The sequence below is a fragment of the Leptonychotes weddellii genome, chromosome 15 (assembly GCF_054177405.1).
Source record: "Leptonychotes weddellii isolate Sample4059 chromosome 15, ASM5417740v2, whole genome shotgun sequence".
NCBI classification, from domain to species: domain Eukaryota; kingdom Metazoa; phylum Chordata; class Mammalia; order Carnivora; family Phocidae; genus Leptonychotes; species Leptonychotes weddellii.
In genome coordinates, this window is record NC_138383.1 from 11,888,469 (window position 1) to 11,913,436 (window position 24,968).

The window sequence follows — 24,968 nt, forward strand, 5'->3', positions numbered from 1 at the left end:
CGCTGCCTTCGGCTCAGGTCATGATCCCAGCGTCCTGGGATCGAGCCCCACGTCTGGCTCCCTGCTCGGTGGAGAGCCTGCTTCTCCCTTTCCCTCTGCCTGCCGCTCTGCCTACTTGTGCTCTCTCTCTGTCTGTCAAATAAATAAAATCTTTAAAAAAAAAAAAAAATAACCGTGCCTACCGCAAGGGGTTGTTGCAAGGATGAAGTGAATTAATCCGTGTAAATTGCTTAGAGCTGTGTCTGGGTCAGCCTGCAGGAATCAGGGAGCAGAAGTGTGCACAGGTGAGAGAAGCAAGCAGACCCCAAATCAGGGCAGCTGAGGACAGGAGAAAACTCTGGGCCCAGCTCCCTCTGCAAGCTCTTGCAGACTGGATCTGATAGATGGCCAGTGTCCCCAAAATTAGATCAGGCCTGAACATTTTTCCTGTCTACGCATATTAAGACACGGGGCACGAAGTTGTTCTGGCTGGCTTGTATTTCGCCCAATAGCTGTGAGGGCAGTGATGTTACAGCTCAGCCCGCGCTGCCGGCCGTGTGAGTGGGAGGAGGTGGCCACACGAGTGGGCTTCTGTCAACAATTAAGACTTTGTGCCACTGAATGATGTAGTTTGCAGCTCTTGTCACTGCTCTGTTTAAGTGGAATCTAAAAGAAGAAGGAGGGACGCCTGGGTGGCTCAGTCGGTTAAACGGCTGCCTTCGGCTCAGGTCATGATCCCAGGGTCCTGGGATCGAGCCCCGTGTCGGGCTCCGTGCTCTGCGGGGAGCCTGCTTCTCCCTCTGCCTCTGCTGCGCCCCTGGCTTGTGCTCTCTCTCTCTCTCTCTCTGACAAATAAATAAATAAAACCTTTAAAAAAATAAAAGAAGGAAGTATGCAACCCTGTCTTTTCTAAAGGGGATTTGAGTTTCCTGCAAAATAAGAATCCATGTCTGTTGGGGTGGAAGTTAGGGGGGCGGCTCCTTTCACGTGGGGCTGGCGGGAGGGCTGGCCAGGACTTCTGCTGGCGGGATCCCTGATGTGCCACACAGTGAGGGTGTGGCTGGGCGGGGCGGAGGGGAGGGTGTGCCTACGACTCGTGGCGACTGGCAGGGCTGGGAGCTCCAAGGTGCCCACATATTTACAAGAACCCACCTCTGTGTTGTTGAAGGGAGTAGAATTCTTTACATTCGTGGGTCAAATGGAAAAGAGGACTGGTCTCCATCACTGCATGGGGGAGAAATGCCCAGAGCCTGGGTTTGGGGGCCAGACACCCCTAAGTTTGAATCTAATCTCTGTCACTTAATGAGCTGAGTGACCACTGTGTCTTCAACCTCGGGTTCCTCTAGGTAAAGAAAGAATAATAATGCGACTTGGCAAGGTAGATCTCAGGACGAGATTATGGATGCTCAGTAGATAAATGGGCCCCACAAGTGGCAAACCGCCATCACCCTCTTCATCATCGTGGTCATTGTTTGTCCTGTTCTGATGCTCACATTCCATGGTCTTCAGTGCATGTTTGCGCCTGGCATGCATTCATAATATGGGCATGTGAACTAAAAATAACCGTCTCCATTACCTGCAAAGCTCTTAAATCAGCCACGGTGGTGAGTGCCCTACACACCCCTCCCTTTATTAAGAGCTTCCAGTCTGAGCTCCTTAATATGTATCAATTCACTAGTCCCCCAAGCCCCCCTGTGAGGAAACATCGCTATAATTCCATTCTACAGGTGAGGAAGCCATCCGAGTAGGTCTTTATGGGAATCATTCAGTGAAATCCTCAGACAGCCCACCAAAGCGGGTATCTCTCCAGCCAGGAACTGAATCTGAAACTTTGATTCATTGAGCCACAGAAGGGATGGATGGCTAGAGAAAGGGGATAGAGGAAATGGAGCTCTTGTCCCACCCAAGTCCCTGTGGGGGGGGAGGGGGGCTCAGCAAATGGGCAGAGGTGGGGATCCACCAAGAGGGAGTGGCGACACCCTGACTTACAGGAGAGTCACAACCCACCCATGTGCCCCCTGCACCTCTGCTGGACCCCTTGCTGATGCAGGCACGGCATCCCCTCCCGACTGCTCAGTCTGGCTCCTCTTCTCTTCAGGCTGCACCGAAGATGGGACCTCAGCCTCCATACGACTCACACAGGGAGGCCATTGTTATGTTCTCATTTCTGCCCCATCAGGTGGTGAATCAACATGGGGGGACCTGCCCACAACGAGGGAGAGGAAAGGGCACTGATCTCGTTCTCCTCCTCAAAACATTGCCTTAAGTGGGAGTTGCTGGTTTTTAACCTAAAGCCCCTGCACACATACCTGTGGGATGTAATCACAAGGCAGCCCTCCTCCCCTTTTTTTACATTGATTTAGGGGGACTGATTCTTCTCTTGGCTCCAGATGAACGCTGAGGCAACCTGCATGGCTCTTCTGGTCTCTCAGGAGTGCAAAGTTCCCCAACCAGGAACTCGACTGGCCAGTCCCAAATGACAGCCAAACCTTCCAGCTTTAGGCAAAATGACGGCAATTGTCCACCCTCAGCTCAGCTGTGTTGTGGTGGGAAGCCTTTCAAAGCCCTGCAGAGGGGTACAGCTGGCCTCTTTTCTTCTTTGCTGCACCCCTCCCTCATGCTGCAGGCGTGGAGGGGGGACGGGAAGAGGAGGCAGGAGAGGTAGAATTCTTACCTGATGGGTATAGTCATGACATGGCATAGACTCTCTGGACTTGGGAGTGTTCAAGGCTGGGTCTTTTTACCACTGTCCTTTCCTTGGGTCCTTCAGAAACACACAAACACCCTCCCATCCCCAGTGCCTTCTAATTTGTAGTTCCCTTCATGTGGGTTTTGCATGCTCTCATGGTTCCTTCCTCAAACTCTTGGGAATCCAGTGGTTTCCCCCCCGCCCCCAGCTTCTCTCTGTGAAGCTCCTTCCCCCTTCCTGGCAGCCGTCTTGGATGGCAACCATCTTGGGGGGGACCCTAGTCACTTCCATGCTAGTGCTGCGCTCTCAGGCTTGGCCCACTGGTCTATGGAAATGCTCCTGCATCCCTTGCCCCCACAAACTCGGGCAGTGCAACCAACAACAGAGCAGCAGTGAACTCTCCCTCCCTCCTACCACCACAGCAAGTAGCCAACATCTCTCTCGTTTTAGATCTTCTAGGTCAGAGTCACCCACCAGGTCACTGGCCTCCCAGCATACATTGAATCCTCTCACTAAACTTGAGGTTTGGGGCAGGGATTTCTCATCCTCCTGCCCTCTGTGGGATAAGGTATGTTTAACAACAAGGGGCACTGCTGTAACCCTTTCAAACATTCTTCACAAATCTCTCACTGTCTTCAGTTCAGTTAACTGTTTCACCATCAGTGTGGATGAGAACTTTAAGAGTCACGAATCCAGTTCCTAAGTCTTCTAGGGTGCTCTGCTCCCAATTTTGGAATATAGTACCTACTATCTTAGGGATTTCATGTACTCTCTCTTTTTTGGACTCCTTTTCTATATATACATGTAATTTAGAGATAGGTATACAGAAATATACATATATACTATATAAATATGTGTATATAAATACAGTAAAATATAAAAAAATATTTTGATATAAATAAAATACTTACATAGTATATATGATTTTTTTTTTTACCCAAGAGTATCATACTTACATGATTTCCTGGATTTTTTGCATTTAACACTTAATAATTAATCTTGGAGAGCTCTCCATGTTGAACATACAGAGCTTTCTCATACTTAATAGCTACAGAGTATTCATTCTCTTATATGGCTGAATCCCAGTTTATTTAACCAGCTCCCCCATTGGTCATTTAAGTTGCTTGCTGTGCATGTAGTGCTGTGGAGATATCCTTCCATATACATCTTTGTAGAGTGTTGTGAATATATCCGTAGAGTACATTCCTGGCAGAATTAGTAAGTCATGCAATAATTGCATTTTTAGTTTTCATGGGTTTCCTCAAATAGATCTGCATATTCACTTTCACCAAGTGTATATGAGAGTGTCTGTGTCTCACAACCTTGCTAGCCCTGGATATTCATTCATTCATTCATTTATTCATTCATTCATTCTTCCTTTCTCTTTGTCTCTATCTCTGTCTTGCTGGGGGTTTGCCAATTACACTAGAGGAATTTTTTTATTAGACACTTGTTTTCATTAATTTCTGCTATCTTATTGTTTTCTTCCTCCTATTTGGAGAGGGTTTCTTTTTTTTTGGCATTTTTTTCTATCTTCTTGAGATAGATAATTGAATCATTTACTTTTTTCTCTTTTTTTCTAATACATGCTCTTAAGGCTGTAATTTTCCTTCTAGCCTAACTTTGCTTTATGCCACAAGTTTTGATAAGTCATGTTTTCATCATCATTCAGTTCAACAAAGAGAAAATCTTAAAATTAGAAGAAAAAGGCACATTAGCTTCAGAGTAATTCTACATATATTTTAAACCCACAAGATAGTATTATTTTTCCTTTTTACACTCACTATTTTATTTAGCTTTACCCACATAATTACCCTTTTCATTCTTCTTCTTTCCTGTATTTCTGTGCTTTAGTACCAGATCATTCTGCTTGAAGAATCTCTTGAGTATTTTTTTAAATATTTATTTATTTGAGAGAGGGAGGGAGAGAGAGAGAGAGCATGGGCAGAGGGAGAGGGAAAGAGGAAGCAGACTCCCCGCTGAGCAACCCGACATGGGGCTCAATCCCAGGACCCTGAGATCACAGCCCAAGCCAAAACCAAGGGTCAGATGCTTAACCAACTGAGCCACCCAGGTGCCCCAGTATTTATTCTGATGCAACTTTGCTGATGACAGATTTCCTCAGTTTTCATTTTTCTGAAATTATTTTTTTATTTTGCCTTCGATGTTGAAGGATATTTTTGCTGGGTATGAAATTCTAGGTTGATGATTGCTTTCTTAAAGCACTTTTAAAGTGTCATCATGTTATGTCATGACTTGCATCATTCCTGTTTCTGATGTCTCTCTTGTTTTGTCATAGTCTTGCCTCTTGATGTGTCTTGTAATTTTTTACTGAATGCTACACATTTTAATGGAAAATTGTAGAAGTTCTTAATGGTGTTATCTTCCCCCAAATAGGATTTACTTTTGTCTTTGGCAGTCTGTTAGATTAGAGAAGATTGCCTACGTCCAATCATGAATTTGAGCTGATGTGAAATAGGCTTCAGTCTTGTAGAAGCTGATCTCTTGTTCACCTGCAGTGTAAGACTTCCCGGGTCCTCTGTTTGAAAGATTGGGCTGTTTATCAGACCTGCCCTTCTTGGTGAGGCCTGAACACTGATTATTGACTTTGTAGCATCATGAGTCTGCTGTAAGAGCCTCATAGCCTTTTTCTCAGCCTCTCAGACCCACACTCTGTATGAACTGGCACGTGCTTCACGTGGAAAAGTTGTGCAACATGTTGGGCTTATTTGTGTCAATGCCTTTCCTTTATCTTCAGATCTTGACCTCTAAAATCTTGGTTTCTTTGATTCCTCTACAATGTGTTCAAACAGATATTTTTCATTTTATAAAGCTGTTCTAGCTATGTTCACAGGAAGGTTAGTCTAATACAAGCTAGTTCATCATAGCCAGAAATGGAAGTCTAAAATCTCTTTTTAATTTCATTTACTGATTTGTTTTATTTTTTCATCAACATGAATCTGTTTTAATTGTTGTAGCTAACAGTAAGCATAAATATCTGGTAGGTCCCACTCATCTATCTTTATATTTAAAAGGAATTTTCAGGGGTGCCTGTGTGGCTCAGTCAGTTAAGCGTCTGACTCTTGATTTTGGCTCAGGTCATGATCTCAGGGTTTTGAGATCAAGCCCTGTGTCAGGCTCTGCACGGGGGGCATGGAGCCTCTTAAGGTTCTCTCGCTCTCTCTCTTTCTCTCTTTCTCTCTCTCTCCCCACTCCCTCCCTCTCTCCTTCTCTAAACAAACAAACAAAAAGAACAAAAAACCTTAAAAGGATTTATCAGGCTCCTTTCAAATGCTTTTTATTATTCTAACCCCAGATTCATATGTCATTTTTCTAAAGAGAACTCATTGCATTGAATTCATCTATTAATTTAGAGAGCGTTGACATTTTTATGACATTGTCTCCCTACCTAAAAACATGATATATTATTTTATTTATGAGTCTTCTTTTATGTTTATTGATAGTTTGAAGGGTTTCTTTATATAGCACTAGCACATAACTTGTTAAGTTTATTACCCTATAGTTTACCATTTTGTTGCTACATAAACAGCATTATATTTTCCAACTGTATTATAGCTGTAGGTTTTTATATGTTTTTATATGTTATTATGTGTCCACCCATTTATTTCAATGCCAAGAGGTTTCAAGTCTTGAGGTGACACACTTCCTTCTGATGCTGAGCCTCTAATGTACTTGACACTTAAATATTCAATACACATTTGCTAATGTTATATTTATTATCTGTGTCTACAGAAACACCACTGTGCCCACCATAAAGACACCTTTTACATGACCATTCAGAGTACTTTAGCTCCTTGAATGTGAAGAACCTAAAATCTCTCCAATCCAAATGCCTTAGATGATAGGGAGGTAAGAGAGGGTAGGAATTTGGCAGAGATAGAAATGAAGGCAATTCTGCAGGTAGCAGTTGCCATGCTAAGAGGGAAATTGGAGAACTGGATGGAGATGAGAAAGTCTGGGACATTTTGCCCCTTTTCAGGGACAGATGTACCCTATTCATTCTTCCTTGTTCACTGCTCTTTGGGTGTCAGGCGGTGGCACTTTCTGACTGCAGCATTGTACAGAGATGGCCTGAGGTGGCCCAGCCTTATTTGATTACGCTTGTATAAATCCTCACAACAATTCTTCTGAAGCTTTCCCTGTTTTACAGATGAAGATACTGAGGTTCAGAGTGGTCATGTGACTTGCCCAGGATGTGACATGGGAGAACTGGCACTCCAGCTCAGATTTGCCTGGTCCCAAAGCCCATGTGCCATTCACTCCCCAACATAGCTGTAAAGTCTAGGATTAAACTATGACCCTCAGGCCACTTGGGATTTATGTCATACTTAGGCAGTGAGAAAGAGATGCTAATTAAGTGAATTATAGTTATTTGGTAACTTCTGCCTTAGAACAAATTACCTCAGAACCCAATGGTATAAAACAACAATACCAGGGGTGCCTGGGTGGCTCCGTCGGTTAAGCGTCCCACTCTTGATCTCAGCTCAGATCTTGGTCTCAGGGTCGTTAGTTCAGGCCCCTGAAAAACAAAACAAAACAAAACAAAAAACTACCATATTCTGCTCCTGATTTTGTTGGGCAGGAATCTGGGAAGTGCTCAGCTGGGCTGTTCTTGTTTGGAGTTTGTCCGGCAGATGCAGTCAGACCATTGGCTGGGGCTGCTGTGATCAGAAAGTTCCACCAGGCTGGGTGTGTCCAGGGTGGCCCAGTCCCATGGCTGGGAGCTCAGCTGAGGCTGCCGACCAGAACACCTACTTGTGGTCTCCAAGGCAATTGTTCTCCACCAGGGGTGATTTTGCCACCCAGGGGCATTTGTGTCTATTCGCAGCAGGGTGCATGCACTAGCATCTGGTGGATGGAGGCCAGGGATGCTGCTGACCATCCTGCCGTGTACATCCCAGCTCCCCACCACAAGGATGTGTCCAGCCCAAAACGTCAATAGGGCCAAGGTTGAGAAACCCTGCTCCAAAGCTTGGTGATCTCGGGCGAGTCGGACTTCTTGCCTGGGCACTGGCTTCCCCCTGCAGGGGCTCCCCAGAGAACCAGGCAGAAACTACATCTCCTCCTGTGACGCAGCCTCAGAAGTCACATGGCATCACTTCCATGGACTCTGTTGGTCAAAGTCATCACAAACCTGCCTTGACTCAAGGTGGGGAGAGGGGTATGGATCCCACCTCTCAATGGGAGGAGTGTCAAAGAATCTGTGGTCACTTACTAACCACCATAGAATGTACTGGGGAGCAGCACGAGGGGAAGCAGGCAGAGCCACAGGCCCACTAAGCGCTGTCCTCTGGTCACCAGCTCATTCTGCTGGGTGTTGGCCAAGCTGACGCCGAGTCACTTAGACCCGCTTACAGAAGCAGCTGCTGTAACTGGCTTGGAAGCCCTGTCAAGAACCCCCAAACCCCAAACCCTTCATCAAGCACTACAGAGTTTTCTCTGGGTTTATGGGAAACTGAGATCAGGATGTCTGCATCAGATTCTCCTTCCACTTCTTTTCTCCTCCCCAGTTGAACCCTCTCCACCCCACCACACACACTCCCAGTTCTCCAACTGGGCGCTCACTCATGCCTGTAAGCTCACCTATCTCTCTGAGCACCTAAGCACTTCATTATTGGCTTGGGCAGAGAAATGTGCCATTAGTGATTTAATCTCCACAAGACATTTCTCCCTAATTGCTAATCACAGATGATAATTAGCGACTGTTAATTCCTGATAATTAACAAGCTAATTCTTAGAGGTAATGGCCCCAGGGCGATCATCTTAAAAGGCTCAAAGCTGCCGCGCTTCTGGGCCCCAAGCTCCAAGGGATGACACTGCATTTTGGCATCTCTAGCCCAGAAATTAACTGGGGACCTTCCATTTCTGTTTACAAGGGCAGCAATTGGACAATTGATGACTCTAATCTTTAGTTTTCCTCTCTGGATATATGGGTTTGTTTTTTTTTAAGAAGCTTTGTCGAGCACAGAACACTATAAAGAAAATCAAATACACGTAACCTTAAGACCTGGGAGTATCCACCATCAACATTTTGGTTTATTTCTTCCTAGTCTATGAATTTGTTTCATAGTTGAGGTCCTGGCAAACATGGGGTTTTACCTCCAGCTTTATTTGCTTAATATTATAGAGTAAACATCTTGTCTGGTGGTAGCAACTTATAAAAAAAAAGGTCTGCCTCCCCCGCTGAGAAGAATCAACTGGGTGCTATAGCCGAGGGAGAGGATTCGTGAGAAGGAGAAACAACCATGGAAAAGCCAAGATCTGATTATGTGGGAACTGGGAATTCATTCCCGACCAGAGTGTCTTCAGGGGACCGCTGTCCCTGCCCCACCCACTGAAGATATTGGCTGGAAGAATCTGTGTGCAAGCACACAGTCACACAGGAGAAAGGCTGGGAACTAAAATGTGAACGGTGGTGTTGCTTTCAGAGTGGGCAAGTGCATGAATTTTCCTCCTCTGCCTTACGATTTTCTGTACAGCACAGAGGAAAAAGCACTGGATCAGCATTCAGAAGATTTCCAGTTCACACTCTTGTCCCTCCACAGAACTGGCCGTACGATCTCAGGTAAATCTCTCCTCTGGACCCTGGTTTTCTTAAATGTGCTTTGAGGGAAACGTTAGTCTTCCTGCCCTGAAAGGTGGTTTTGGGAATCAGAAATGCTGGGTTAGAGTTTGCCTCTCAATATGAGAGGATATGCTGGCTGACTCCCCCAAAGGAAACCCAGGAGGGTCAGGAGACCACCTTTATGTAACACTAGGCTATTTCCAAAGACAATCTTCCGAAATACTGTGTCCCATGCATTTCTAGATTCCCCAGTGACCTGCTCTGGATGTGCCTCTTCACCCCAAGTTTCTTGAACCTGTTTATTCCTTCAGCAGGGAGATGATGTAGCCATAGCATAAACTTGGGAATTAGACCTAAATTCAGATCAATCACAGGTCACGGGTGTCAGCCACCTGTGACGTCCTGTAGGCTATGGAACATGTCTGAGCCTCAGTTTCCCCATCCATGAAATGGGGGCATATACAACCTACTACTTACAGGGTTGTTGTCAGGTCCCAATGAGGTACTCTACACAAAGGGCTTTTCCGTACTCAGCTCATGATATTTATTTGTACATAAATACGATTTCAGAACAGAAGCACAAATACAACTGTGTAATGGGTAAGAGGGACCATTTCTCGCTCTGCGTGGCATCCCCTGGATTTGTTACGCACTCTGGAAGGGGACTTTTCCCTTTGCCCAAGCTCACCCCAGGCTTCGCGGGCTGCTCCTGCAGTGTGGTTGGTGGGTCCACTTCAGCCTCTTCCTTTCTCTCCTGCATGTATAGCTTCAGATCCAATCTCCTCTCCCCCCTCACCTCCCGAGATCTCTCAGATCTGAGTCTTCTTTCGTCCCTCTGCCAAGCTTACTGTTAAAATTGGCCGTTCAGCCCTGATCTGTGCGCCCTGCAAGGCAGGTGGGGTGGGGGGGCTGGTTACCCCATTGCTGTGTGATGCTAATTCCTTACAAAACACGCTGCATCCATGCTGCGTTTAATTCCCCAGCAAGTTTGTGGAGTGGCCTGGTGAGAGCTTGGTATTCTTCACGTGGGGAGGGGGTGGGGGGGTGGCAGCAGCATTCGCAAAGTGGGTACCACGGAAACAGACACCATTTTGTGGACACAGAAGTTCGGAAAACACCGCAATGAGCGAAACTGCACACGCTTTTCAGGCCTGTAACATATTAATGTGCAACGTGATTCTTCGAGACCTAGATGCAGTGCTTCCCATGCTTTTTTCCCATCAGAGTCCTTTTTACTAGAATAGTGCTCCATGGAACCCGCTTTGGAAAACACTCGTAAAGGTGGCATGGGAAAGGTCTCGGGAATGGGGCAGGGTGAAGTTCAAAGGCAGCACCACCACTTGCTAGCTGAGTGTTCTCGGGCAAGTTTCTTAACCTCTCTGATCCTCAGTTTGTTCACCTATAAAGTGGGGACGGTAACAGGGCTATAAGGATTAAAATAGAGAGTCAAGTGCTTAGCAGAATGCCTAACAGTTGAGAACATTCAATATACTTTGGCTTTTATTGTTATTCTCTTCGAGAAAAAAATGGCCCTCCGAAAGGTTACTGTTTCAACACGACATGGCTAGTTAGTGACCGGGTTGTGTCCTGGCGTCCCACCTCTCCCTTCAAGGCTCTTCGCAGCGTACAGAGCTGTTGTTCTCATTGGGGATCGAATCCCTTTTTTTCCTCTCCTTCCCTTCCCCCCGCCAACCACCTGTGGGCTTCTAATTCCCTTCCCTCTGGCAGATTCAGGGTTTTGCAAGCCTCAGAAGTGAGGGAAAGTACTGCAAACTGCTATAAAAGTCTTAGTTATCATTCCCTCGTCACTACCCATCCCAGCAGTCCAGGCGGCCACTTCCCTGGGGCTCCTGCAGGCAGCCTGCCCCACCCCCCTCCCCTCCCCGGGGGCCCCGGGTTTCTGCCCGTGATGATGGAGTCACAGAGCAGAGTAGGTGCTTTATTAGATGTGCGTAACCCAGTCGGGAGCCAGGCCGTCCCACCCCTCCTCCCACCCCACTGCATGCAGAACGACTTGGCTTGTTGGTGGGGCTGGCTGGGGATTTTCTTTTTCCCTCCTTTGTCAAAGCCGGTACGGGAAGGATGGTGCTCTGCGGCCTGGTGGACAGGAGGCCTTTGCCCCCAGGCTCTCACGCACACCCCCAGGAAGCCAGCATGGGGCTCGCTCTGTAGCTGAGTCAACTCTGCTGCGGTCAGCTGATAGGGCAGGGCTGATGCTATGGAACTGGGGTCAGTTCATCCCCCCTTGTTGCGCAGAGCACCCACTGTTCCTCCCCTTCTCCCACAGCAAGCTCAGATTTCACAGACGAATCAAGCCTCCTGACCTGACCGTGGCTTCTATCCCTTCTCCGAGGACTCAGCCGAGTCTCGGCTGGGATAGGGCCCTGCGGCGGGTGATCCCCACCTCCCCATCACAGGCGCTGGGGCACTTGACTCTTTCCTGACCATTAACATTTCAGAATTCCTGACTTTGTAGGACTGACGGCAAAAGGGCCCGTGAGAGATGCTGACGGCCTGGCAACTTTGCAGGCATATGACTTGCTCTGCCGGCCCCCTCCCCTTCTAGAAATGGCTCTGCCTGCCCTCTACAGCCCCCTAGGTGACCCTCTTCTGGGCTCTCATCATATCCTGGCTTTCCCCATCATAGCACTTACTGCGTTGTAGCGTAGGTTTCTTGTTTGCTGGCTCAGAGCCCCTCAGACTTCAGCAGATCCGCAGCTCACCTAGATCTTGTTAAAATACAGATTCTGGTTTAGAAAGTTGGAAGGTCCTGGGATTCTGCCTTTCCGACAAGCTCTGGGGTGAGGCCGATGCTGCTGGTCCATGGATCACACTCTGAGGAGCAAAGATCAATCGTTCTCCACTTGGGCCGCACGTTGGAATCGCCGAGAGCACCTGCAGGATACCCCTGCCCCCGTAGGAGGCCAGCTGCCCCAGAATCCCTCAGAGGGACACCCAGGCTGGAGGGATTTTTAGATGCTCCCCGGATGTTTCTAGATTGGGACCAGTGAGCGGAAGCCCTGAGCTGGGTTGTGGGCTCTGTAGAGGCTGGCCTCTGTCTGCCCTACTGTCGGTCTTTCCCTGCGCGAGCCCACACCTGTCCGTGGCAGGTATCGGTAGGGGGCTCACAGCGCCCCTTGCATAGACTCTCGGCCTCGGGCTGGTTCAGAGCTGGCTCCCGCCAATACCACCTGCTGAGCCCGCAAGGTCAGATGGTTTTAGAGGCCCATTGGGTTTGGACTGTGGTGTGGCTTCTTGACTTGGGCTGACCCAGAACTACAACTCATTAGAGTCCGTGAGGAAGACCCCTTCCCAAGAGGCCTTCTCTGCCCCTCTGCCTTTTCTTAAGGCCACAGCTGCTTCCCCCTCTGCATCCTGCTCAGAGTCCTTCTTAACACAGAGAAGTCCACCCCCGCAGAGTTCATGCCTCCATGGGAGATCTCAAGCTGCATTTTAATTGTGTTGGTGGTACCTTTGTTCTTCTAACGGGAACTCTTCGAGGGCAAGGAGAGTGTGCTGTTCATCTTGTCTTCCATGTGGGCACAGTGGGTTGCTGCAGATGAATGAATGAATGGTGGTATCCAGCAAGGGGGGCTCCCAGAGAGGAAAGGGGGACCCTTGTAGTAGCCTGTCCAGAAGGCTGTGAATTCCTCAGGGGGAGAGGAAGCACCCCCATAGTGGCCTGGCATCCAGGAGCTGGCCTGTGGGTCTTTCTGCATCTGGTTAGCCAAGCGGGGTGACTTGAGTTACCTCCTCCGGGCCCTGCATCTTGGCCTCCTCAGGGGCTTACCCTCTCTCCTGCCTCCAGAGCCCACTTCCTTGGCCGCAGGCCGCCCATCGACCTCTGGGAAGATGAGTGGCTGCGGGAGGAAGGCCCTGACCCTGCTGAGCAGCGTCTTTGCTGTCTGTGGCCTGGGTCTCCTGGGCATCGCAGTCAGCACCGACTACTGGCTCTACCTGGAGGAGGGCGTGGTCCTGCCCCAGAACCAGAGCATGGAAATCAAGATGTCCCTGCACTCGGGCCTGTGGCGTGTCTGCTTCCTCGCAGGTAAGGGCACCCCAGGTTGGGACAGCCCTCTCCCAGAGACAGGAGCAGGCCTTGCCCCGCCCCCCCCCCGGAAAACCTGCCCGAGAGCCCCCGTTGGGAAGAGATGCCCCCACTGGGAGGGGGCAGTTCACCAGAGATGGCCCTTGTGAATTCTGGGTGGGGCTCCCTGCAGCAACCAGGGCCCATTCCAAACGTAAGCCCTGAGTCAGAGTGTCCAGGAGCAGGTCCTGTCATCCCTGGGACCTGTGTCCCTCCAACCTGAGAGATGAATGTAGCCACACCTTCCCCACACTTCCCCATACTCTGCCTCCCAGGCTGAATGAGGCTGGCCTCCCACGGGTCTGGAACCACCCTTGCGTGCCTTAGCCCATGGAATTATTGATCTCAGTGCCTCCCCACAACACTCCAAGGCAGGACTTATTATTTCCACTTTACAAATAAGCAAATGAAGACCCAGGGAGGCAAAGTAAGTCTCCTTGACTCAACATTACAGGTCCACTCGTTTACAGAATGGGAAAGACTTGGCAGTTTCCCTGTTCCAATTCCGTGAAATGGGAAAGAGAAAACCCAGGTGTACGTCCTTCCAAATTTGCAAGATGGTGCAGGCTTTGATCCCACCTATCTGGGCCTCCCTCCAGTTCTCGAGGACTTCTCTGGAACCCTTGAGTTGCTATTCCAGGCACTTTGTCTTTATCCCTTTATCATGGCCCAGAACCAACCTGCACAAGAAGAGCATCTCCATGCTCTGTGAGACTGGTCGCAAGCCTGAGCTGGCTGGAATCCCCACAGGGTGATCACTGAGCCTTTCTAGAAGGGCCCCTGGCACTTTACATGTACACAGGACAGAGGGAGCATGTGGTCCTCCCAGCTTTATAGTAGGGCTTTGGAAAATGAGGGTGGTGATTGGCGCCCAGCAGCATCCAGCATGGAGGACACCTCAAGGCCTGGCCTCCTGGTGACTTTGGAAATGGCATCTGACACTGACCTCACCTCCCATTTTCTGAAACTATGTGGCATCAGTCTCTACTTAAATCTGAAGGAGAATTTGAAGTCACTAGGGTCTGGCTTCCAAAATGATTGAGAAGACTTTGGGGGTTCTGTTCCGTGACATCCCTGCTGGGGAATCTAAGCCAGCCATGTGCCATCATCAGCTGAGTCTGCCCCAAAGCAACAAGATGGCCACCAGATGAGTCTCTCAACCTCAAGTTTGTAGTGCAGACTTCTTTTCATGTGACTCTTGGTGCCTGGGTCCACATTCACAGTGCTGCTTCTCCAGGAAAGATGTGATGTCAGGAGACACCCCCACCCCTATGGTGGGTCACTAGCCAGGGATGGGACCCCCGAGATTTAGATCCAGCCCAGGCGCAAACACAGTGGGCCAAAGATCCCAGAAGCATTTGGGGATATCATTTGAATGTATGAACTTCACATCCATGTTCAAGAATAACCTGGAAATGCAAATGATTCTTGTCTTCACAGGTGAGGAGCGGGGACGCTGCTTCACCATAGAGTATGTGATGCCCATGAACACTCAGTTGACATCAGAGTCCACAGTCAATGTTCTAAGTAGGTGCCTCAGACTTTCTGACCTGGGTCACTGGCTAGACAGAGCAGAGCAGGGCAGGGGGAAGAGGCAGGGTGACCAGCTTGCTTCTCAAGCACTAATGCCCTTCGAATCAGCTGGTGGGGTTGGCCTCAGCTCACCAGAGCTTTCTCTGCCGATTATTCTTCCAGTGGTGATGACAGCTTGCTGGAGTCTCCCAAGTCTTGTGGCCCAGGCAAGGGAGAGGGCATTCTGCCTCGTGTCTTAGTCTGTGTGGGCTGCCGTAGCAAAATACCACAGACCAGGTAGTTTCTGACCCACAGAAATTTATTTCTCTCAGTCATGGAGGCTGGAAGTCCAAGATCAAGGGGCCGGCAGGATCACGTTGTGGTGAGGCCCCTCTCCTGGCTCATAGCTGGTGCCTTACTGCTGTGTTCTCACACAGAGGAAGGGGCGAGGGAGCTCCGTGGGGTCTCTTTTATAAAGGCATCGATCCCACTCATGAGGGCTCCACCCTACGCATCCAAACCACAGCACTCAGGGAACTGATGCAAACTCTCTGGCGCCCAAGAAGATTGACTTCATGGCCTTTGCCTTACCAGGGTCTATTCTGACCCCAGTGTGGGCTTGCAATACAGTTCTGATACAATCACCCCTTAGCCTTAGGCTAAGGACTCAGTACCCCAACCAGACTTCCCTCATTTCCCACACCAGCTGGAAGTTCAGAAGACCCCCAAGGCCACTGGCATTTTTGACCAGCTGGCTACAAGTCAGAGGTTCCTGTGACTCCCTCAGGTTCAAAACATTGCTAGAGCAAGTCCTAGAACTCAGGAAAGCACTGTACTTCCTATCACAGTTTTATTATAAAGGGTTCAGATCAAGACCAGCCAGATGAGGAGGCACATAGGGCCAGATCTGGGAGGGCATTGAATGCCGAGCCTCCATGTCTTCTCCCCATGGAATCAGGATGCCTCACCATCCTGACACATGGGTGTGTTCACTAACCAGGAAACCCAACCAGGCTTTGGTGCCGAGTATTTATTGGGTTTCATTATGGAGGCGTGTTTGAGTGAGCTGTCCACCACGTGACTGAACACAGTCTCCAGACCCCTCCCCCCTTCCCAGAGTCAGGCCTGGATCACGTGGCTCAAAACCCCAACCATCTAATCACGTGGTTGGTCTTTCCAGCCCTGTCCTGAGTCAGCTGATTGGAAGAATCTCAGGGGTAGTCGAGGGGCCCACCATGAATATCAAGGACACTCTTCTCACTTGGGAAATTCCAGGGATTTGGAGGTTCTCGCTTGGGAACCAAGGGCAAAGACAAGATACGTTCATTAGGCAGACCATCCCCCAAGTAATTATAAGTTGAAGACAACAGAGGCCAGGAACTGTCTACAGCACCCCTCAGAGATAGATGCCTGTGTCCCTGGAGAGGGTGCATGACCCCAGGAGAGGAAGTGAGGTGAGTGACAAGGCCCTTCCATGGCTGCCATACTGGCTGCCCAGGAGGGAACAGTTGTGCTGGAAGAAAAGACAGAAGCATGTTGGCAGTGTCAGCCCTCCCAACCCTGCCTCAGAGACGCAAGCCCTGCCAGCACTGGGAGATCCCCGGGCCGCCCAAGGAGGGGATGGAGCCCAGAGAACTCATGCAGGCCAGGGGGTTGGGGCACCAGTTGGCAGACGCTGCCAGGAACACCTGGGAGGGGAGGTAAGTAGGTAAGGCCACGGGAGGCTGACGGTGTCCTCTTGTCCCCTCAATTAGAAATGATTCGCTCAGCCACACCGTTCCCCCTGGTCAGCCTCTTCTTCATGTTCATTGGGTTTATCCTGAGCAACATCGGACACATCCGTCCCCACAGGACAATACTGGCCTTTGTCTCTGGCATCTTTTTTATTCTCTCAGGTAAGTTGTACTGTTTTCTTTCACACACTCTCGACTCTCGACATTTGACTCCTCCACGGCTCTGCTCTGGGAAGTGTGGTCACAGCTGTGGGTCAGCCCCTGGCATGGGAGCAGCTGAGTCTGTGCCCCAGGTAGAACCGAGTTGGAGTGAGGGAGGCCTCTGATGACCTCGAGCCCATCCATGACCCCCAGAGGAGGAAAGACCTGATAGGCTCACCTGGGGCAGAGCTGGGATTAGAGCCCGGGGCTCTCGCCTCCCTCCCCGTTGTCACCACCTCTGACTTCTTGATTCTACCAATAATGAGCATTCTTATTTTTGAAGGGGCTATTTCTTCCTGATTTTGCATGAAAGGTAAGTACAATCTACCTTTGGAATCATGGCCCCTTCACTCCCAGCCCTCAGCTATCGTCAGGAGACTCCTACTATCCCCTTGACCTTCCAGTCACACCCATACCCAGGTCCCTTAAACATGAATCTGTCTTCCTGGAGAGACACCAGGTTGAGTTTCATTCATTCATTCATTCATTCATTCATTCATGAATTATATCTACCAGGCCTTATTCTGGGTGCTGGCATCACTGCCCATAAAAACGTCAGCAGAATGGGAGATATAAACAAATAGATTTACTAATATGAACATAGCAGGACAAGCAAGGACTCCTATGGGGGCCAAGAACAGTGACTGAAATTCAGACCAACGGTTGGTCAGATAAGACTCCCAGAAGGGGAGCTCAAGGATGAATTAGGTAAAGGAGTAAGGTTGAGAGTGGGGATGGAAAGGGAGCCTGGAGGAAAGAGAGAGGATAAAGCATTGGGGAGTTCATTGTGCTTTATGGCAGGAGTGTGAAGTGGAATATGTGGCGGGAGGGGAGACGGGAAGGCATCTGAGGATTTGGGACATTGTGAGAAACGTCAGAAGGACTTTGAGCTAAGGGATGACGATATGATCATATTTGGGGATTTTAAAATGACCACTCTGGGGAATGGAGGGAAGGATGGAAGCAACACAGGGGCAGGGAGAGCAGGCGAGGGGCTATTTCAGTGGCACAGGAGAGAGGTGATGGTGGCCCACATGAAGGGGATGATAGGAGAGAAGAGAGAAATGAGAGGATTCAGGTGACATTGGGAGATAAACTCAACAGGACAAGGACTAGGCTTTAAGGAAAGAGTCAAGGATGGTGCCAAATTCTTGTTTAGGCAGTGGGTGAATGACGCATCCATGGTTGAGCTAGAGACCACAGGAGAAGAAGCAAATTTGGGCCAAGTACATGAGTTTAGTGTGGGAAATGCTGAGTTTGAGGTGTCCATGTAACACCTGGGAGGAGGTGTCCCAAAGACTGCTAAAGGTCAGAGGCTTGTGGAAGGGGCCTGGACCCAAAATAGAGATTAAGAGCTAACCTCTTAGGGAGTAGGAGAGGGAACCATGGGTAGAGATGAGGTTACTCACGGGGAGTGCACAGAGTGAGAAGGCAAGAGAATGTGGCAAATAAAGATAGGTTCTTTCTCCCCTTTAAGGTGACCTATACCTTTTCAGGAGGACCTTTGCTTTTAGAGATAATACTTCAGACAGAAGAGTGACCCTCAGAGCATGTATTTTAGGTGCCCTGGAGCCCTGGACACATTGACAAGGGAGGGCCTAGGGAGGAGATGCTCTGATGGAAGATGGGTAGGTGGATGGCTTGGATAATGGATGGAAGGAAGGAAGGGACAAAGGGGAGGGGAGGGCAGTAAGAATAGCTCTTGGGCACCAGGTATTCTGATTGCCACCTGATTCCCAAGCCAGTTTAGATTCCTTTTCTCAACATTTTCTTATCAGTATAGCTCTCTTCCTCCCTCCCTCCCTCCCGCCTTCCTTCTTTCCTTCTTTCTTCCCTCCCTTCCTTCCTTCCTCTCTTCCTTCCTTCCCTCCTTCCCTTCCTTCTTTCTTCTCTCCTTCCTTCTTTCCTTCTTTCTCCTTCCATCCTTTCTTCCATTCATCTGTCCATCTTTTTTTCAACTGACACGCCACTCTTCCATCCACCCTTCCATCCATCAATCCAACAAATATTTATTGGGCACCTGCGATGTCCTTGGCCTGCCTTCTGCATGGTGATATTTCCACCTAGTCTAAGAGGTACAGACTCAGGGGTTAAACTTTTCCTTTATCTTTCTAACTTGACAAGAGTCAAGGCCATAGAGTAGCTTCGAGGCACCTGAGGTTTTTCCAGCAGCAGGCAACAGGATCAGAAATCTCAGAATGAACGGGGCCAAGCGAAGTTGTTTTAATGATAACAACAGAGAAGGTTCCCTTGGGCCAGCAATGATGGCAGCATGAATTAAGTGCCAAGGAAGGCTCGAATCACACCTCTTTTCCTCTAATGTTCCTCCTTCAAGATGCCCTAGTTTAATCATGTGAGTGGAATTAAGCCTGAACAGCTCAAAACAGAGTAATTAATTATGTCCTAATTCAATGACAGTAACTAACCAAGGGACCGGTGCCTGAGGCAGTCACTTGCACAAGAGAGCAGGAGTTTGGGCCCCAATGGCCTCTTGAGTTATCGCTTTCCAGAATCTGGACAAACTCACTTTACCCCTCCTACCTCAGGATTTCAGTATGCCTCCCCCATGGTCAGTGGCGCTGTGAAGACCGTGGGCCACTTAGTCTCCACAAGGATGTTAAGGAGAGAGGGATCGGAGGTCCTGGCTGCCTCTGCCAAGGGAGCCTGTCTTATTCTTCAGTTTACCAAAGGCCACTTGCTAGCTCAGTGGTTCACACCCTTAGTTGACCTTAGCATCAGCTGGGGAGCTTTTAAGACGACCCAGTGCCAGGGCCCCCGCCCAGGCCAAGTGACCCAGAAAGTCTGGGGACAGGGCTCAGGCAAGTATGTCTGACAGGTGATCCTCATGGGTGGGCAGGTGGGGTGACAGCCATGGGGCTTCCGTGGCTCAGAAGGTGGCTGGACAGGGAGCTTTCTTCCCTGCAACTATCTGCTTTCTAGAAGGTAATGGTCTAAACAAGGTCTTTAGGAGGAAAGCTCCTGCTCTCCCTCAAGCCCCAAATGAGGCTTTCTTCCTGAACCCCAAGGGGAGGTGGGTGCTCCATCAGCAAAGGCCCTGGGGCCTCTTCACTAAGCAGCCCCTTGCCTTGACGCAGGCCTCTCTCTGGTGGTGGGTCTCGTGCTCTACATCTCCGGCATCAACGATGAGATGCTCAACAGGACCAAGGACACAGAGACCTATTTCAACTATAAGTACGGGTGGTCCTTCGCCTTCGCTGCCATCTCGTTCCTTTTGACGGAGGTAAACCTCCCCCGACAGGCAGGGGGCCCCGGCCCCACCCTCTCTGCTGCCCTTCTTCCTCCCCAGAACGTGTCACTCTCCCACCTTCCCCGGGCCCGCTTGTCCAGGACATCCCCGCTCTGTCCCAGGGCTTCAGCTGCTCCGGTGGCCGCGTCCTGTGCAGACCCCGGCCCCCAGCTGGGGAGCAAGACCAGGGCCCCAGCAGTGAGCGCCCCTCTGCTTTCTCCTCCCTGTAGAGCGCGGGGGTGATGTCCGTGTACCTGTTCATGAAGCGGTACACCGCCGAGGACTTGTACAGGCCCCACCCCGGCTTCTACCGGCCTCGCCTGAGCAACTGCTCCGATTACTCAGGCCAGTTCCTACACCCGGACGCCTGGGTCCGGGGCCGCAGCCCCTCCGACATCTCCAGTGACGCCTCCCTGCAGATGAACAGCAACTACCCAGCGTTGCTCAAGTGCCCCGACTATGACCAGATGTCATCTTCCCCCTGCTGAGCCTCACCACCTTCCTCCCTGGACTGTGGACAGCCAGATAGCCCTTCCCGTGCTCCCCTGATGGCCTGTGAGCCCCAGGCCCTTGGTTGCCAGGCCCAGGCTGTCCTCGCGCTTCGCTGTTGTCACTTGACCCACGTTGTCTCCACAGCTTCCCCCAGAGTAGCTCTAACTGCCCCAGGGTGGGTGTCGGGGAGGCTGGAGCCAGCGGGCAAGCTGATTGGCTGAGAGCATGGGTGTGGCCCCGCCTCTTGAGTGCCAATCACGGGCTGTTCCAGCTGCGTATTTGTCCCTACACACCCAACATCATGGCCCCAGGCCGAGTTCCTTACACAGACCCAACTGGGCTTGTGTGCCTACCAACTAGCCTGGCCCTCCTGCTCATGATCTGGGCCATCAGGCCAAAAAGGTGACTCTCCTATGGAGGTCTGGCTGGTTCAGCATTGCCAAGCAGTGTTCCTTGTGAAATCCTTTATCCTTGTTGGTTACCCACACCAGTCCCTACAGCACACCTTCCTGGGCTCTCCCCTCCCCTCTGCCCCATAAGCTGTGAATCTTCCCTCCTCTCCTCCCACCAGGACTCAGCTGCCCGGGCCTTGGTCCCTAAGGGGTCCAGAGTGGGTCTGAGACCACACTGATGAAGTCACAAAGAGGTGTTAATGGCTGATGATGTCTTAATATGTATGGCCCCTATAACATATTCAACAGGGGTCTTTAATGCCTTAACCCAAGAAGTGACTCTCACAAGGAGAATTTCAGATTTTGGCTGGTCCGAGTTAGTATTATCAGGCACTGTTTCAGGCCCGGGGGATACTATCCCTGCTCACATGGGCAGTATTTCCTGTCCAAGGCCCTAAAATCTAACCATGTAGATACACGCCTATACCACCTAAGTAGAAGGCAGCTTTCAAAGAGGCTGCCTGGGATTTGGAGCTGGATTTGTCAACACTTGGTGCATTTTGAGTCAAAACAAGCCAGCCTTAGAATAATCTGGATGCCCGTGAATATATGGGGGTTGTCATTTAATCCTAATACAGGGCAGTATCTGCTTCCTGGACTGGGGACATATGCAGGCAGCCAGATGCTTCCAGAAGATGAGACAGGGTGATGCCCATTTTCCTAGTAGCAAACCTGAGCTGGGAGGTACCAAGCACTTTCCATGAAGTCCACAGGATCGGTGGAAGGGCCACTGCAGGACGTGACCCCCCCCCCCCAGTTCTCCAGGCAAGCTCTCAGTGTATGCATTTCCGGTTATGAGATTGTGAGTAGCAAAACAAGGCCAGGCTCTCCGCTGTGTGTTTCTGCCATGCCAGCTTTTCTCTCTTGCTCTCGCTCTCTAAGATAGCGTTAGGTTCCAGGGTCACAGAGCCACCGCGGGCAACACTTGGGCTCTGGAAAGCTCTACAGAAGACCACACATCCACGTATACGGACTTGGACGAGACAGTCTCCTAGTTTTCTAGAGCTGCCATAACAAAATGCTCTAACAAGAGACATTTATTTCCTCACGGTTCCGGAGACCAGAAGTCAGAGATCAAGATGGCCGCCGATTGGCTTTCTTCCGAGGCCTCTCCTTGGCTTGCAGATGGCGTGTCCTCACACGGTCTTTTCCGTGCTTGTGTGCATGCCCTGGGGTCCACGTTCCCTCTCACCAGGAAACCAGTCAGAGCAGATTAGAGCCCATCCTCAGAGCCTCATTCATCCCTGTTTAAAGGCCCTGTCACATTCTGAGGTTCTGCAGGTGAGGGCCTCAACATAGGACTTTGGGAGGGAGGTGCACGCAGTTCAGCAGGTACAGGTGGGTCACTTCATAGCTGGGTTATTCCACGTGCTTCACAGCACAGTAGAGGGGAAGATGAGAGAAGCCGATTGTGGTCCCAGTTTAGCCATCACCTGAAAGCATGGATCCTTGGGCAACCCCATCTGCTCTGAGGGGCTTGGCCCAAATTATCCCCAAGCCACTCCCTCCCACACACCCACCCCCAACTCTAGTGATTCAGCCTTGTGTACAAAGCTCCAGGTTGCCATCAAATGTGACTTTTCAATCCTTGCCTCGAAACTGATAGCGACCATAAACCCAACCCAACGTCCCAGGCCATTGGCACCTTAAAACGACTGCTGTACTCTGGTTACTGTTCACAGAATAAAACGGAAACCACGTTCTCCTCCATAGCAAAGGAATTGGTTAGTGTACATGCAGACTCACTAGGCGGCATTTCCAAACCGGACGGTTGTTTAGATGTGCTTTTCTCCTGTTTTGGTCAATGTAATTACCCTCCCAAAATGCACTTTTCTGTCCCTTAAGCTCCCTTTCTCTGTCACTATGCCAGGCTTGTGTGTGTGTACAAGGAAAAAATAGAACCCACTCCTAAACATGAGCTGATTGTTGACTGTGACACCATTAGGATGAGCCTTTATTGGCCTGGAGGCTGGGCTGCTAAATCAAGCACCTCGTGCCTTGGGAAGGTGCAGTTTATGCTTAAGTCATTCTCTTCCCTCATGAGAGACAGGGGATAGATCAATCGTTGCACAACTGTTACAGTTCCCTTTCCGTCTATCCATTAATCTCAGAACTGGGGGCCTATTTGCAGCCTCTCTCCACAATCAAATGTTTTAATCAAATATTAAAGTGCATAAACTCAGAAAATATAATTAGGGTCCTTTCCCAAAGCACTTGATGATCCTTCGTTTCTTCAAGCACTTGAAGAAAACACCTTGAGATTTTTTTTTCTCACCTTCAAAAACTTGGAGAGGGAGGGAGGGTAATAAACTGAAATCTGATAAATTCTGGACTAGAAAAGCACTCAGGGTTACCAGTGGTTGGACAAGAATAATTCCGAAACTGCTGGTTCCCTCCCACGTGGAACTCACCAGCCTCCTCCTTGCCCCAGGGGGGACTCAGTGACACCCCCTGCCCCACCAGATGGCTTTCAAAGGTCTGTTTTCAGGGCTGTGGACTGAGTTGATGGGGGCATTGGGGACAAATCCATAAGAGCCACCAGCTTCTCAGTGATGGGTCAGGGGAGCCCCTCCTTAACGTTTGGGTAATTCTCCTTTCTCCCTGAATAAAAGTGGTGTATTAGGGTTCTCCAGAGATAGACAATGGGATGTACATAGGGAGATTTATTTCAAAGAATTGGCTCCCATGGTGGTGGAGGCTTAGCAAATCCAAAATCAGATGGAGGAGACCAGCAGGCTGCAGACTCAAGGGAAAGTTGCAGTTTGAGTCTGAAGGCCCGCCTGCTGGTGTATCTCCTTCTTGCTCGGGGTAGGTCAGTCTTTGTTCTATTTAGGCCTTCAACCGATTGAACGAGGCCCAGCACGTTATAAAGAGTAATCTGCATTACCCAGAGTCCACTGATTTAAATGTCAATCTCATCCAAAGCACACCTTCACAGAAACTGCCAGAATAATATGTGGGCACCATGGCCCAGCCAAGCTGACACAGTAAATTAAACATCACAAGTGGATGAAGGGCAGAGGAGAGCGGGAGAAATGGCATTCCATCTTAAGAATTGCAGGATAGGTTGGGGGCGTGGGGGGAGTCAGCCCAGCCAGGCCCAGCCGTGCACAGCCAGGCCCCGGGCTCTGTTCCTTTGCAGGCTGCCCCTCCAACTGAGCCCATCTTCCTGATGAGTGCATGGAGTTTGTTTGTGCTCTCCCCAGTCTTGACTGGTATCCCACACTCAGGGAGTACATGCTCACATGCGAATACAACCCATGAGGGGTTTATTAACCTCTGGAACACAAACGCTTCACTTGGTGAGTAGATACAGGTAAAAGACTGGATTCCACTGAATGTGCCAGACATGCCAGGACCCAGCGTGCACTGCAAGTGTGAGCTCGGCCCTGACAGCAAGGCTCAGTGGCTGCCATGTGCAGAGCAGACACTTCCCACAGGGGTGGAGGGTGGTGAGCCAGAGCTGGGCCATAGCCCCTCAGGACCCAGGATGGGCACTGGGGGCCTCGGGCCCTTCCTCTTGGCAGAACTATGGTCTCTGGATTCCCACCTACAACTGCACTGGGATCCTAGACCTCTGTTCTGTGACCTTGGACAGGTCACACTCTCCCAGGACCTGCCTCGGCTTTCTCGTGTGTACTAAAGCCTAATCTCCCCGTCCACTTCTGAGCCAAAGTTTTCTGCCTGGGGAGACTGTCCTTGAGTATTTGCACACAGTGAGCCCCTCTGCTCTGCTGGTCCCAGGGAGGCAGTGGGCCTGAGTTCCCTGCTGGGCACTGCTCCACCTTCTGTGGGTGGTCAGCAGCCTCGGGACCTACTTTTTTCATTCATATAATGAGGGGGTTGGAAAAAATCATCTTCAGGCTCTGTCTCCAGCTCAAAAGATTCTAAGTTTTATAGGCAAAACCCAGCCGAGCTCAAATGATGGACCCCCAGGTTCTGCCCCCTGCCAGGGGCACCCAGATGACACCCAAAGAATGCAGAATTTAT

At 50.0% G+C, this 24,968-nt stretch overlaps 1 protein-coding gene across 2 annotated transcripts in view; it reads left to right on the top strand.

Moving 5' to 3' along the window:
• The window catches only part of CACNG5 (calcium voltage-gated channel auxiliary subunit gamma 5), a 41,035-nt gene extending 17,212 nt beyond the window's left edge, over positions 1 to 23,823 (top strand). Inside the window, exons 2-7 of one of the 2 annotated variants that reach the window (XM_081804656.1) lie at positions 9,169 to 9,254; positions 13,063 to 13,302; positions 14,782 to 14,868; positions 16,608 to 16,748; positions 19,883 to 20,028; positions 20,265 to 23,823. In XM_081804656.1, coding sequence (XP_081660782.1) covers positions 13,107 to 13,302; positions 14,782 to 14,868; positions 16,608 to 16,748; positions 19,883 to 20,028; positions 20,265 to 20,522 — 828 coding nt within the window. In that variant the 5' untranslated portion in view covers positions 9,169 to 9,254; positions 13,063 to 13,106 and the 3' untranslated portion in view covers positions 20,523 to 23,823. The remainder of the gene's footprint in view (positions 1 to 9,168; positions 9,255 to 13,062; positions 13,303 to 14,781; positions 14,869 to 16,607; positions 16,749 to 19,882; positions 20,029 to 20,264) is intronic. The other variant, XM_081804657.1, reaches the window with a different exon arrangement.
• The last annotated feature ends 1,145 nt before the right edge of the window (positions 23,824 to 24,968 follow it).